The sequence below is a fragment of the Chenopodium album genome, chromosome 3 (assembly GCF_948465745.1).
Source record: "Chenopodium album chromosome 3, dcCheAlbu1.1, whole genome shotgun sequence".
Taxonomy (NCBI): Eukaryota; Viridiplantae; Streptophyta; class Magnoliopsida; order Caryophyllales; family Amaranthaceae; genus Chenopodium; species Chenopodium album.
The window spans coordinates 6,948,830-6,964,318 of record NC_137836.1 but is presented as its reverse complement, the minus strand read 5'-3'; the positions used below and the strand labels follow the sequence as shown (position 1 = coordinate 6,964,318).

The following is a 15,489-nucleotide window of genomic DNA, read 5'->3' as shown; positions in this document are numbered from 1 at the left end:
ATAAGACAAGTAGGGGATCTTGAGGGATTGGTTTGTCCTCCTACTGTTGGAAAAAGAGTAAGTAGTTCCAACTTCATGATCCGATGCATGACTAGATCCTTTATTGTTCTTGGAGTAACTTGAAGCTTCCTCTCCGGAGACCAATGGGAAGAAGGCATTGTTGGTAATAATTGAACTCTCCACTTCCATTTCAATGACGGGTTCAGTGGCAGTTATGTTGGTCAGCCCGCTCTTTTCATCATTTCCCATTACAACACTGTCGGTCCCCGAAATAGAAACCTCACTGACCTTACCTTTCTTAATGTGGGTAGGATGGGTCGGTCCCCGAAATAGACATGTTACTCCTCTTACCATGAGCCTTCTTAGGCTCTAGCCCGACAACCTTGCCAAGATCCTCATCAATTTCCTGGACTTCCCTCCCACTCTTTAATTTGCTAATCTCTCGGAGTAACCCCTTAATATTCTCCAATTCCCGAAGAATATCATGATTGTTAGGTTCAACCTTAGCTGCCTTACTAAGGTCCTCATATGCTTCTTCAATCTGGAAGAGCTTAGCCTCTGCTAAGGCCCTTCTGTAGAAAGCTTTTGCATTACAACCGTCATACTTAATGACTAAGGAGCAGAGTTCCTTAGTTTGATCATAATCATACACCTTAAGAGCACAAGCTGCAAGGTTTAATTCCAAAGAAATTGCAAGATTCCAAAATAAACTATTGTCCTCCCCATTTCTAGGAGAAACAAAGCTAAGGAATTTCAGACCTCTATCATACCTTTCTCCCGCATCAATAACCTCACCATTTTTGAAGTAGGCATTACCTTCCTCTTTCATAAACTTGACATGGTGAAGATTATTACGGGAACAATTATTGGAAGCAAATTTCAACAATACTATCATCATAGTCATCATTTAGGTGAATGACCATGAGATCATTTATTAAGGATTGACACTCCATTGACAAACTGAAGAAAACAAGAAAGAAACAACTAAGACAAAGCAACAAGAGCCTTACATAGACTACCTATACAAGGTATAGAAGCAGCTAGGAACATTAATGAAACATTGTTGCAATTTCTACCAAATGAAACATTAATGAAATCATAATACCATTACAACAATTAAGGCAAACATAGAGGGGCTACACTAATAAAATGAATAATCTGAACAAGGCATCAAGTAATTGCCAGCTGAACAAAATTTTATTGTAACCTTCAAGCAATTTGCCAGTTCTTTTAAGAGGGTCATAAAATGACACAAAAGCCACTCTTCTCAATGTCTTGCTGTAAAAATGAACTGTACCATATAACAAAACTTTACATTATAAGGGCTATACTTAAATACAAACATTATGTGGAAAAGACATGCTAAAACACCTCAAACTCTAAATGCTCTGCAGAACCAGAGCCAGAACTGTACTCCGCGTATTTGTTATTTTTTTCTAATGATGCAACTTTAGGCATCCCATAGCTCCGATACTCAGGAAGCTCAGGGGGTACAGCACATCGTATCAATGCCCAGTTCAGCCCCTCGAAGAACGGGTGCTGCTTTATCTCAGCAGCACCTCTTTCAGTTCCTAAGCGATTATCTGGATCCTTTGCTAATAGGGAAGATATTAGATCCCTAGCTTGAAGGCTAACAAGGGGACTATCCGGAAATTTCAAGGTCTGGAGTACAACATTAGCCAGGGTTTCTTCATTCCCAGCTCCCTTAAATGGTGTTCTACCGTAAAGCAGTTCATAAAGGAAGATACCATAAGTCCACCAATCAACAGCACTCCCATGACCATCTCCTTTTATAATTTCAGGGGCCAAATATTCATGGGTACCAACAAAAGAGTTGGACCGTGCTGCGGTGGGCTCTGCTACTAACTGCAGCAGTGGTCTCATCTCAGCAGCGACATCAGATTTCATTTTCCTCAATTTAGAGGATTTGGAAGAGGCTAATAGCCTAGGAGTAAAGCATGTTAATTGAAAGGAAGGTTCAATGCAGAGAGGCTGTACACATCGTGAATCAACACATGGACGGGAGACCTTTCTTGAGGTCTCTGACATCGATGATGAAACCAGAAGAGTCGGACTAACAGCACATCGGAGTGAGAGGTCAAAATCTGACAGCATGATATGCCCATCTTCTCGGACTAAAATGTTTTCAGGCTTCAAGTCTCGATAGATAACTCCAAGCATGTGGAGGTACTCTAATGCAAGGAGTACTTCAGCAACGTAAAATCTGCAAATAAAATGTTGCATTATAAAACAAGGTTTCATAAATCTAACCTCTTTACAAATACTAACAATATTAAGTCATTACAGAATAATATGAAAGTTCAAATTGAGAGCCTCATGACATATATGACCCTCTCACAAGAAACAAAGCACACGGTCAAGGATGTAACACGATTAATATTTAAAAACTTGACACAACTTGCATTCAGCCAGTAAGTTGTACAAGCAGCAATGAAGCATGAAATATGCAGTTACCATTAAGTATTAAGCTACTTCAGAACGTTAGCCAATACCTAGAATTCAACCCCCTTCTCTAGAAAAAATGAAGTAAGATTAGGCAGAGCTTTGAATGGCTCTTTGTAAAGCAGTCTCAATAATTTACAAACCTATGAACCTGTATGAGACTAGGTATATCATGGGTGTATTGGAAAGATGAGAGTGGCATCAAGAATTCACTAGCATCATATAGTTGCATTACTTCCAAGGATTTTGGTCATAAACTCGTTGCAGGTTTGTTTAGCGGCTAGAAAAGTTATAGAGGGGATACAGGTGTACCCGTGTAGTACTGTCTGTTTTGAAGTATGAAGTATATGTTAATTGGCATCATTTTATACAAGGAGTGGGGGAGATAGCAAAAACAAATAAATAAATAAAATTATGACATATTACCTTGCAGCTTGTTCTGTAAAACACCTGCCAGGCTGTCTTTGCCGGAGAACATGTAAATCACCCCCTGGACAATACTCCATAACTAAACATGACAAGTTATCTGACGTAAACTGGCAATATAGAGTAGGAAGAAAAGGATGATCCAGCATTCTCAGTATATCCTTCTCTGTTTGTGCCCTCGCTATTTTCTTCCTTCTAGCCAAAAATTCATTGTCCATGACCTTTATAGCAAATAGACAGTTTGTACCAATGAGCTCAGCAAGATAAACAGTTCCAATATCTCCACAGCCAAGCTTCTTTAAAAGATTGAAATGTCTCAAGCCTAAAGTTCCATGCTGAAACCTCACATGACGAACCGCTTCCCACCTTACATCCTTAGACATGTGTGGCCGATCACAAAAGCTGGGCCTGCTCAAAATGCTTTCTTCACTAATACTTGTGCTACTGCTACATTCACCAGGGCTGTCTTTTGAACTCTGAGTGAATTCCCCCTTGTATTTCAATTTTGAGTTGCCGCTAGATTCAGCAATAGCTGTCTCTTGGTTTGTGCTATCGGGACTTGGTCCAAGTGTGCTAACATCTGATATAACATTGCCTGAGCTAATTTCAGCACTGAGACTTGCAAAGGGAGATACTGGTGAGTCCTGAAAGAGCACAGGAGACTCTTGATGGGATACATGAGAATCTTGATGGGTTTGTGGAGACTCTTGTTGGGATAACGGAGACTCCTGCTGGGATACCAAAGACTCTTGATTGGATTCTTTCCAGGTTTCTGTCACTACACACTGGCATCTCGGACATACAATTGGATTTGGGCCTGAATACAAGTCATTATTGAATTCACTTCGCACGTTTTTTAAGCTATTATTTGAGTTCATCTTCTTCTTCGACTTCCTCTTAATCAAATTCTTAGTCTTGATAAGAGGTTTGACCAGATGCTGCGCATTTCTAGTAGACTTGTTTCCTTTTTTCTTTTTTGGGGAGCCAGTTGAGGATACAGTCTTGGAGCTGATCTTCTTACCGGCCCCCAGTTTTGCTGATTTTCCAGTAGCTTCTTTGCTTACCACCTTATTAGGTGCTGAATTACTGCTGCTTGCACCCAAAGCTTTATCACCAAGGTCAGGACGATGTGGAGAGCTCATATCAGCATGATCATCCTCGTGCATTGGATGCACCTGTTCATTCCCAGCTTCAGTTGACACAGAAATCATTTCTTTTTCCTCTGCCACATTCCTAGCATATTCCAAAGGGATATTTCCATCAGCAGAAGAGGATTGAAGAAGCACATGATTCTCATCCAGCAGTGACCCCGTCAAAGGTGTTTGACTTACAAGATCAGTTGAGGCAGAAAGTTTAAGAATCTCTGTCATGCTGCTCTTGCTATGCTCTCCGGCTTTTTCAAGGAGATCAAAATGACGCAAAGAATGTGTATTTTCCTCCCTGCGCTCCATACCAACCTTTGACATTTGGTTCCGGGCACCAACTGCAATTACCTCCCTATGTGCTGGACCATTTCGAGCAAGTTCCACAGAGCCCTTCTCATTGCTAATACGTGGTGAAGACTTTGAAGAAGCATGCTTCTCTTTCTGCAATAGAAACATGTGCTGCTGCAATAATTCAGTGTTTCCTGCTTGATTCTTCATTTTAGTTGATGGCATATTTATTCCTTTCTGAGCCAAAATACTATGACCTGTGTCAGGGATGCTGTCATCAACATGAGGAGATGATGGAGACGATACAGATACAGGTTGATCAGACCTCAATACTTGATTGCTATAGTAATTTGACTCAAAACCTTTTTCATTTTTTGACATTAGGGTGAATCCAGTTTCTCTTTCTGTAAGAGAACTTCGGTTTGAAAAGCAATAATCTGATGCTGGTGACTTTCCACGGATGTTTCGGAAAGTGTTAAAAGTTTCTTCCTCAGGAACAAGTGATATCTCGAGCATGCCCCCTCGGCCATCATCTTGGGAATGATCAGATACACTGTCTTCAACTACATTACGGTACCTAGTCGATATCCTTCCAGCTTCTGATGTGCCTGATTTTGAAGAGCGTTTCATGGCTGCCATTTCAGAAGCCTGAGAAAGGCACAATCCCCTAAGTGCCTGCTTTAGATTGACACGGTCTGAAACTCCATGTCCAGGCGAAAATGAACCACCTGATTTGACAGGCTTTTTTGAAGCATTCTTCCTTGATGTCTCAGGTTGGCTAGGATGAGGGGACCCATGCGATGAAACTCTGCGATTGAACATCTCAAAGAGTTGATTGAGATCATCCTCTAGAGAACTGATGTTCCCAGAATTTGAGGCAAGAGATCTAGAGTCCTTTTCCTCTCTTTTCGATTCAGACGTCAAATAATTCTTACCCCTATAATTTTCTCCTGGATTCAACTCCTCTTCTATTTCAACAATTTCACAGTTACCGGGAAACAAACTCACGTGTGCCATACTGAACGAAAATTATGGCACAGAAAAAGGGCAAGAGTTTGTATCATACCATTCTACTCCAAAAGAAGCATCTGAACTATAAAACAAGAGTGCTGCCACAGTTTTCTAACGACATAATCATGAATGACGCTAAAATCATCCAGGTACTTCTGATTGCAAAATAATAATCCTGTTAAAGAAATGCACAAACATAGTGTGACGAGTCAATCATCAAGCTGCTGAAACATACCTATGTATATGAAGATTAGGAGGTACGTGTGCTAAACATTCTAACAAAAATATACAAATTACCAAACAATAATTAAAAACGGTTAGAGAATTCCAAAATCGATCATCAGTAAAAACAATGTATTCATTTCTAATATTCGTATTAGAGGGATGATCATACACTTTTTTTATCTTCCTTTTGACAATCTAAAAACTATTGTTTATGCACCACAAAAGCTAAAGCCGGTTACATTTGTTAAATTACATCCGAGTTCCAACCACTGTCCCTCCCTCCCCCCCCCCCCCCCCCCCCCTCTTTCTCTCTGCTATTCTAAACAAAGAAAAAACCCACTGAGATAATTTTACAGGAGAAGGTATGTTAACATAAGAACAGTCTTAAAGCAATTCTGCCAACATTTGGCCACCTAAATTGTTATATCACTGCTGGTTTCTAATATTACAAGCATAGGTAAAAAGTAAAAATCTCAAGTCAAATGTACTTCTTTTGCGTATTATATCCATAGCATTTCTAAAATCCCTATCCACCGAGGCACCAATCGTGTCGAAAACATTGAAACGATATCAAAGCAAGAAATTTGGACTGTAAACAAATCAATCACAACTACAGTTGCCTAACATAAAGAAACAAGGGCAAACAAGCTAATACAGTTCAATTAATCAAATGAGCTTTATTAATAGATAAAAACACAAATGCAAGAAACAAAAAAGAGAAATTCTTTCCCCCAAATAATTAGCTCAAATTATGAAAAAGACACCAGCTTTACTGCAGATAATGACATATATACTAATTCAAATTTCAGCAAAACTATGTAACAGATAATCCCATCTGCAGATCTTAATTACCCATCATTTATCCTAGAAACCAGAACCAAATTAATTGATAAAAAAGCACAAATAATAGCGTAAAAAATGAACAACCCACAAAAAATGCCCTTCAAAAAAGAAGCAAATTCCAAAACTATATCACAACAACTATCAAATAAACAACCCCAATTACAAGAACATAAAAAACCCAACTAAAATTATTCTTACAAAAATCAACATTATAAACCCACAAAAAAAAAAAATTAAAAAAATTTATCTAAAATATGGGAAAAAAGAAAAATCAAATTAACAGTACCTGAAAAAAATCCCAGCTTGAGGGAAAATGGGTATTAATGATTAAAACCCTAATTGAAAAAATAGAGCATTTTAAGAGAGAGAAAGAGGGGAAAATTAGAGGTTTTGTTTGGAGGTGAAGAAGAGAAATGGGGGTTTGCACTAAAAATGAAAATGAAATTGAGTGAGTTTTCTCTTTCCATACTGGCTCAGATTATTTTGTAGATCTGGGTCCCACACATAGTATGATGTTTGTGGGACTCACGTATAATATAAGATTGAAAAACAACAAAATTTAATTAAATCAGTTTTTTTCAAGTCATGTTACTGTGTTAGTGTGTTACTACTACTTTTTTGCTTTCAAAATGTCATTTTTTTTGGGTGTCTATTTTATGAAAGTAAGCTTACTCTTGTTATATTTCATTTTCTTCTCTACCAAATTTAATGACCAATTTTTTTTTGTTGAAAATGACATGATGTAATATAATATCAATAAACATATTCATGGCTCCTTTTTAATTAGTGGTAAAACAAAAGAGTTGCATGAACACAAAGTTTGGAGTTTTAGTATTTGTGATGTGATAACCCCACAAAATCTTCACTAGTCAAAACTCTTCATCTTTAAAGGTGTTTAAACTCAATTTAAATGCTATAGTACATATATTACTCTATGTAGTTCATCACTTAATTTTCTCAAAATAGTTTTCTCAAATAGGGCAATGATTTTTCCTTGGTAAAGGTCTAATCTCAAATTAAATGATACTCCGTATTGTATATTACTCCATATATATATTTCGTCACTTAAATTTTCCGAAATAAGGCAATGATTTTTCCTTGGTAATATTTAATTATTCATAGCTAATGAGTTGATTTTAAAGATAGAAAAATTTTCAACTTTGGAAAGATTTTCCTACAAGGTACTACCAAACTATACCTAAGTGTAACCTTGCTATTTAAGACACATGTGTGAATTATCATGTTTTGGTATTTTTCATCTATTGTCATTGAAAATTTGATATTTGAAATGGAAGATTTATGATTTCATTGCAATTATATAATAATAATAATAACAATAATAATAATCTATAGTACTATATAAAGAGAAAGAGACTCTTGGTTAATAAATTTTGTTTTTCCTAAACTGCCCTTTTACATTTTAAAAATTACACTTTTACCAAAATGAGTGCAATTTAAAAAAAAAAAAAAAAAAAAAAAAAAAAAAAAAAAATAAAAAAACTATCCTATCATAATCCATAACTACCCCTCTCATTTAAAATAAAAAAAAATAAAATAAAAATAAAAAACTACCATCCTTAAAAAAACCATCATTAAAAAATAAAAAAAAAAAACAGAGAATTGATCTAGATAAATTACTTATGTGCACACGCATGAATTTTCGTGCATCTCTTAGCTTGTAATAATAATAATAATAAATTTTATTATTATTTTTAATTAAATCAAATAATCTAATCTTGCTAAAGTATATCAAGATATAATATAAATAAATAAAAAAAAAAAAAAAAAAATCTCCTGTGTAACTTTATTAAAAAGAAGATTAAGAATGCAATGTCATTTTGTAATGTCTTTCGGTCATATTAGCCTTTACATTTTTCTTATGAATTTATGATTATGAGGATTCGAGATTTTCCTTCAAAGTAGAAGTGACAAACAAATTATTTAAATTAATTAAGGTCGTTGGGTTATGTCCTATTAAATTGACAAATCATTTGATTCTAGTTCTCTCTTCTTTTTTTTTTTTTTTTTTTTTTTTTCTCTTCTTTCTTATGAAATTGATTCTAACTATGAGTAAATTCAACCCGTTTATTGTAGAAAATACTTTTATACTGTCAGTGATAGTCATTATTTTTTGGGATATGTCCCTCATATTAACTTCTCATTAAAAATTTAAAATCAAGTCATCCAATTTCAGATATTATTTGGATCATACAAATGGCTAGTTTTTTCGGATTTATCCAAATAATTACTTTGAAGTCATTGCCACTTTGATAAGTTAGAGAATAAATAAATAAATCATAAGCTAGAATAGTCGGAAAGAAAAATTTCACACCTATAAGTTTGACAATCTTCATTTGCAGCAATTTATATTATAAGTTTGATTTTTGGTGGATTCAACTCACTGTTTAACAAATTTATAACAATTACTTTCAATCAGTAAATGCACAATAGTTGGTTTCAAAAAAAAAAAAAAAAAAAATTTTAAAAAAAAAGGGTGTTAAATACCGCCAACAATTTTTATCAAAATCGCCAACATTTAAGGTGAATGGACACCAATACCCTTACTATACCCCCACCCCATCTTCCTCTTTCTCTTTTATTTTTTTTCTCTCTCATCACAATACCACATCCAAACCACCATCAACCTCAAATAGAGGCTGTACATCAGAGGTGAAGAGAAGTGGTGGCCGGACGTGGAAGGACAACAACGGTGAGGATTGGAGGTGATGAACCGGCATCACGGTGGTCAAAATTGAAAAACCAGTTCGTCACTTTGCTCAGTTCTTGTTTTTAATAATCTCCAGCGCTCACCATGGTCAATCGGCGTGCAAAATCGGTCACCCGAGACGGTAACTGGTTTTGGATGTCGGTCTACCGTGGTCAACCGGCACCCAAAACCGGTCACCTGGGACGGTAACCGGTTTCCAGCATCGGTTACCATGGTCAACCGACGCTGGAAACCGGTTACCGTTCTGGGTGACCGGTTTTGGGCGTCGGTTGTGCTGGTCGCCGGATTTAAAAGAAAATCACCACCCTCCCGCCGACGTGGGAAGGTGGTGGATTGTTTATCCGATGGCTGATGATTGTTGTTGGTCCGATGGTTGATGATTGTTGTTGGTTCTTTCGGGATTTTGGCCTCAAAACAATTTGGTGCCTTGGTGCAGTGGTTGTAGTGGTATGGGCGGTGGTTGTAGTGGTATGGGCGGTGGTCGTGGTGGCGTGAGTGGTGGGTGGCAATGGTGGTTGCTTTTGTGGTGGTTGATGGTTAGTTTGAGTTTGAGGCTTGATTGATGCCTTAGGAGAGAGAAAGCAAAGTGAGGATGAGTAAGGGTAATTTTGTCCATTCTTCACTTTTGTTGGCGGTTTGATAAAAAAAGCTGGCGGTATTTAGCAATCCACAAAAAAAAAACACAATAGTGAGAGATTGTTATATACACCTGGATTGTTATATACAGTATAATACACCCAACTAACTCCAAGGTTAATTTTTGCTTTTCATTTGATGATTATATAAAAACAATCATCAAAATGAGAGCAATAGTCATGGGTGTTTGGTAAGCCCGGGTGTATAGAATAATTTCTATTGAATCCTCATATGTTTTTTCATAAAAAGTTTTGATTCGTTGCTTAAAAATAGGCCAGTTAAATATTGTCACCAAGCTTCTCTAATTGAAATCAACTAGGCTGACTTTTTAATCAACCATGTATAAAATACAAAATATAAATAAAGTGATTGGTCACATTGGTGCGTAATTTTATATATTTCTCCATCCATTATAACCAATATTGTCATACATATACATGGTGCACTGTATAAGAATGTTTTAAGAAGCTTGTCTCAATGTCTAGTATGGAATCACTACATTATAGCTAGATTTCCAAACGTAACGTATATATATCCTCATTCAAGATAATGGATTTTTTTTATAATATTATTTTTGGGTTTTTCTAAGCTATGTCCCCAACTTCTTCGATTTCTAAGTTGTACCCATACTTTTTCAAAGTTATAAGTTGTGCCCTCTACCTCACGATATTTGATCAACAATACCCTTTGACAGTCATATCCGTTAACGATGGGCACAGCTTAGATTATTAACGTCAAAGGTTATTGTTAATAAAAATTAGTGAGGTTGAGGGCACAACTTAGACGTTTAAAAAAGCATGGACACAGCTTAGAAAATGAAGATGTTTGGGGGCATAACTTAGAAAAACCCTTATTTTTATAAGAAAAATGAAGTGTTCTACATTATAGCATTAAATCATTGTTTATATACTATGATAAATAGTTACACATTATTTGCAATTTTGAGATATTATTTGTGAGACATAAAATATTTCAAAGTTGCAAATACTACGTACTTCGTAACAAGAATTGAATGTACTAGTAGTATTAATTACTCCATCTGTCTTTTTTTTTTTTTTTTTGCCCTATTTCACTTTTTACGGTCTTCAAGACTTGTCTTTAAACGTATATATCTCCATTTCAATACGCGTAAAAATTGTAAAAACTTGATATTAATAAAATATATAATGTGACGATTCTAACAAGATCCCATTTGAATATATTATCATTTATAGATTAACGAGAATTCATGATCAAAATTTTAAAAATTTTAAAAAATAAGGAACGGATGAAGTATATGGGATAATATGAAAGGAGCATCATTAAACATTTTTTATTATTATTATTGTATTAGGATTAAATATATTTTTACAATATATAAAAGGAAATGGGAAAAGATTAAAGGAGGTGAAGACATGCATGTGGCATAAATTGCATTGTTTGGGCTTTATAAACCAGGTATAGATTAATAGCCCGCATGTAATACTAGCTCTTTTTTTTTTTTTTTGGTTGAAGGAATGTAATTCTAGTTTACGTAATATAAATATAATAATTTATGATTAATTAATTAGACAATCTAATGTACTGCTTCTCAATATAATACGTGTCACTTAACTTGTAATTAAAGAGTGAATATTTTGAATATTCGCATTACATCCTTAATCAATTTCGCAACTATAAAGGGCTTGTAAATGCATACAATTGAACAATTCAATGAAAACATCTAATTGATCGAAGAAGAGACTCAAAAAGTGAGCAATAAACATTACTTGTATATATTTCCTAAAGTAATTACTAATAATGATTGTGAAAGACTAGAACCCTTCAAAGTACTTAGTACTTAGTGGCTAACTAATCATAAGAATGCAAAGCAAACACATATACATGTTATGATTATCACAATATATTGGCAACATGATGACCATATATAATACTTAATATAATTATTATAATAATTATTATTATTAAGTACTTTACATGATGCAAGTAAAATTGTTGCCACGACCTGCCCCATCTACGGAAGCTGATCTGTTCAATTTTTCATCCCTTGTCATAATTGCATATATAAATTATTATTTATTAATAATTACAATATAAAGAAATAGGAAACTTAGGATTGTAAGAAAAAGGGATCCTAAGTATTTATCATCCAAAAAAAAGAAAAAAAAAAGCTAAAGAAATAGAATAGAATCCTATGTACACACTAGATTTTATATTAAATACAGTATATTTATTTATTTATTTTGTTTTTTTGCTTTGAGAAAAATATAGCATATAATAATGTTTGCAGCAGAGACATGACAGATGCTCTCACCAATTCAGTTAGCGTATGTACAAACATGCAAAGCTCTTGAAGATGAACACATTCATTAAATTAGACGTAAATGGATAAGCATTATATTCCCTCGATGCTTTAAAATTAATATTAAAACTTCGTATGTTTTAGTGGATTTTTATTTTATTTTTTGTTTTTGTACATACTTTAATCAACAAAGTCTCTATATGTATAGTCATGACTTATACTATCACTGTATTATAAATCTACTCGTACATTGTTTCAAAAAAAAAAAAAAATAAAAAAAAAAAAAAAATAAAAAAAAAAGAAGGTAAAAGGCGAAGTAACAACACAAATACTTTGTACTCCCTTTAGGTTTTGATAATTGTTACACTTTGATCAAACACGCATATTGAGATATAACTTTGACAATTAATTTTTCTAATTATTATATGTTAGTAAGATTATAGTGAAAATTAATATGAGAGTGAGGAATAGCTCAAGTGGTTAGAGTTTTCCTCCCGGCTCCAGGAGATTCTGGGATCGATTCTCACCCCCGCCCTTGTGGCTCTCTAAACACCAAAATAATGAAAATTAATATTATAAAAATATACGACATTATAATGAATCTAACAATGTATTATATAATAACATTTGTTTTAAATTTTTTTTATTTTTTAATATATATTAGTATATTAGTCAAGTCAAAACCATTACGTGAATAGTGAAAAAAAAGAGTCAAAGTATAACACATACTCCCTCCGTTTTTAAATACTTGATCCGTTTTTATTTTTCAAATTAAACTATTCATTTCTCCAACTTTGACTAATGTTTATGATTTATACATAAGAAGAAAAAAAATAGTCATATAGGTACTTGTTAGAATTATCTCAATGAATTGATTATTAATTTTCAATTGTTATTAGAATTTATACTTATTAATAATTAAATATATTATTCATCAAATATTAACATCGGCATATAAGTGCCCAAGAAAAATGAAGCAAGTTTTTAAAAATAGATGGAGTATTAAAAAAAAGTCAAAGAATTGAATGGAGTAAAAAGATTACAAACCTTTTGTAATTATATAGTACGATTATTAAAACTAAGAAAAATCAAGTAAGCTATTTGTTACAAAAAAAGAAAATAGGAATATTCCTCAAAAAAAACAAAAAAAAAAAAAAAAAAAGGAATAAGTTGATTCGTCAAGTGAACAAGACTATTGCAACAACCACGTACTTGTTGCCTGAACCACATGCTCCTCAAATTGAGTTGATGTTGATTGTTGATCATATGCTCTAACTTTAACATGCAAAATTCTATGTTTATTTATGGGCTATGTGTTTAGATACATATATACATGGTTGCTATTTAGATTTTAGAGCCACAACCTCCCCTTATAGTGTAAGTATGTAATTTGTCGAGATATATATCTAATTTATGGTTCCACCCTCTTATTTATTGATCTTGTTGAGAATCTTGAGATCATAGTAATTAGTACGGTAGTTGTCCTTAATTATAGAGACATAATTAGTTTATGAATGTTATTAGTGGGACAAATGGATGTGCTTGTGTCTTTAATGTACGTGTTTCACATTGCTGTTATGGTGCTTATTTTTAGTAATGTAGGTAGAATGTTTTAGAGCCTAAAAAGTCTTGATGCATGGAGTATGTGAATGAAGATGTATTAGAATAGTATGTGACTAGCTACTTTCTTGCAAATGTTCTTCATTATTTATTAATCATTCTTCAACAACTCTCTCTCCCTAATTACAGATTGAACCCGCAAATTACACAAACTATTGGGTGCGGTCTCTGCAAATTATCATCCCCTTGCATAGCGTAGTACGTCTCTCCTCCGTCTCCATTGATTGAATGATTGATCCCCAACGTTAGCTACACAACTACACCCGTCTTTTACATTTGATAAATCAAACATTCACACCTCATCTCCAATACTAGCTAATCTACAATATTGCATAAAAAATGAATTCCATCCAAAAATAATACTCCATTTCGTTTCAAATAAAAGTCTCATTTCTCTTAAAATTTTAATTCTTAAAAAAAATTCTTATTTTTATTCTCTATATTTCTATACTTTTTTTTAAACAAATATATTTCTATACTTTTAATCAATCAATTACTTTTATTTTTTTTTTCAAAAAATTGAATCTCACTATCATGTTTTTATATCTACCTTAATGAATCAAACCCCACAATCTTATTATTTTATTCACCATCCTAAGAACTTGTGCAAAATACAAATGAGATTTTTATTTGGGGATATGGAAGCTAAGGAGCTGATCGGGTAGCATCATACAAAAATACAAAATAAATAATTAATAATTCTACTACACCTAATAATATTGAGAAATATCGTGCATGACAAAAGATCTAATTGTAACCTATAATTAAATGGAGTGTTATTATTTGGCTATTTAAACCTTGCTCAACCATAGTACATACTTTGCCTACATTGACGGAATTATGTTCACCAGTTGAATATGCATGATTAAGGAAAGCACCAAACTCATTGAAGAAACACCAAGAATGTTAAAGCATGATTACAATTATACAAAAGTCGAATCCTGTCTTTTTGTAGGTGGAAAACTTTGCCTAAATTGAGGGTGGGAACAACAATGTTAAAGATAAAGAAAGTTTGCATAAATTATGGATTGACCTATACTATCAAGTGAGCATGAAAGGTAGTGAAGATTAGGTCCCAAATCCCAATATTAATTATACATCTAATTGAATTGTTATATGTGCTAATTCTAGATTGTTGCTTTCCCTTCATCATGCAATCCACTCTTACAAATGCAGATTAATTAACATGAGAAGTGCAAGTGCACTAACCAATGAATAAACTACTATTAGATGATATTGAAAACATATACTCAGTAATTAGATTAAAAATATCCCGTACTAAAAATTATTTTTGCTGAATATTATTACTGTAAGGTGAAGAGAACTACAAAAAAAAGAATTCATCTAGAAAGTAAATCAATTGATGTGCCAACCCTTCTAACCAAACTGCTTTTTTAGTCCATAAAATATATATACTTCATAATCAATTTTTTTTAAAAAGACAATACTCGTATTGAACTTAAATTATTGTTACCGAATATTATTTCTGTGATTAAGGTGAAGAGAATTAGACGAAAGAATTCATGTAGAAAGTAAATCAGTTAATGTGCCAGCTTCAATTCCTAGAAATCTAGAATACCTAATTAGGCTTATGTAAATCAGTAAATTAGCCAACCCTTCTAACTTCTAAGTGTTCTAACCTAACTGCCTTTATGGTCCTTGAAGTAAACTTTGACATGATGAAGATTTGTCATTAGTCTCATTACACTTTGCATTAGTTGACAAGAAAAACCATGTCAGAATTGTGTATAATACACCAAAAAGAACGGCAGAGGATGAGAGATATAACTACATTTTTTGTTTGCATCCTTCATTGTCCACAA

At 33.6% G+C, this 15,489-nt stretch overlaps 2 protein-coding genes across 2 annotated transcripts; both read right to left on the bottom strand.

Moving 5' to 3' along the window:
- Positions 1-298: 298 nt before the first annotated feature.
- LOC145624785 (70 kDa peptidyl-prolyl isomerase-like) lies at positions 299-904 on the bottom strand. The gene has a single exon (XM_081677873.1). The coding sequence runs from the start codon at positions 902-904 to the stop codon at positions 299-301; it is 606 nt and encodes a 201-aa protein (XP_081533999.1).
- Positions 905-1,281: 377 nt separating this feature from the next.
- Positions 1,282-6,837, bottom strand: LOC145623793 (serine/threonine-protein kinase KIPK2-like). The gene is made up of 3 exons (XM_081676662.1): positions 6,688-6,837; positions 2,890-5,508; positions 1,282-2,224 (listed from the first exon to the last, which is right to left on the bottom strand). Exons 2-3 carry the CDS (start codon positions 5,337-5,339, stop codon positions 1,363-1,365), a joined length of 3,312 nt encoding a protein of 1,103 aa, XP_081532788.1. The 5' UTR covers positions 5,340-5,508; positions 6,688-6,837; the 3' UTR covers positions 1,282-1,362.
- Between the last annotated feature and the right edge of the window lie 8,652 nt (positions 6,838-15,489).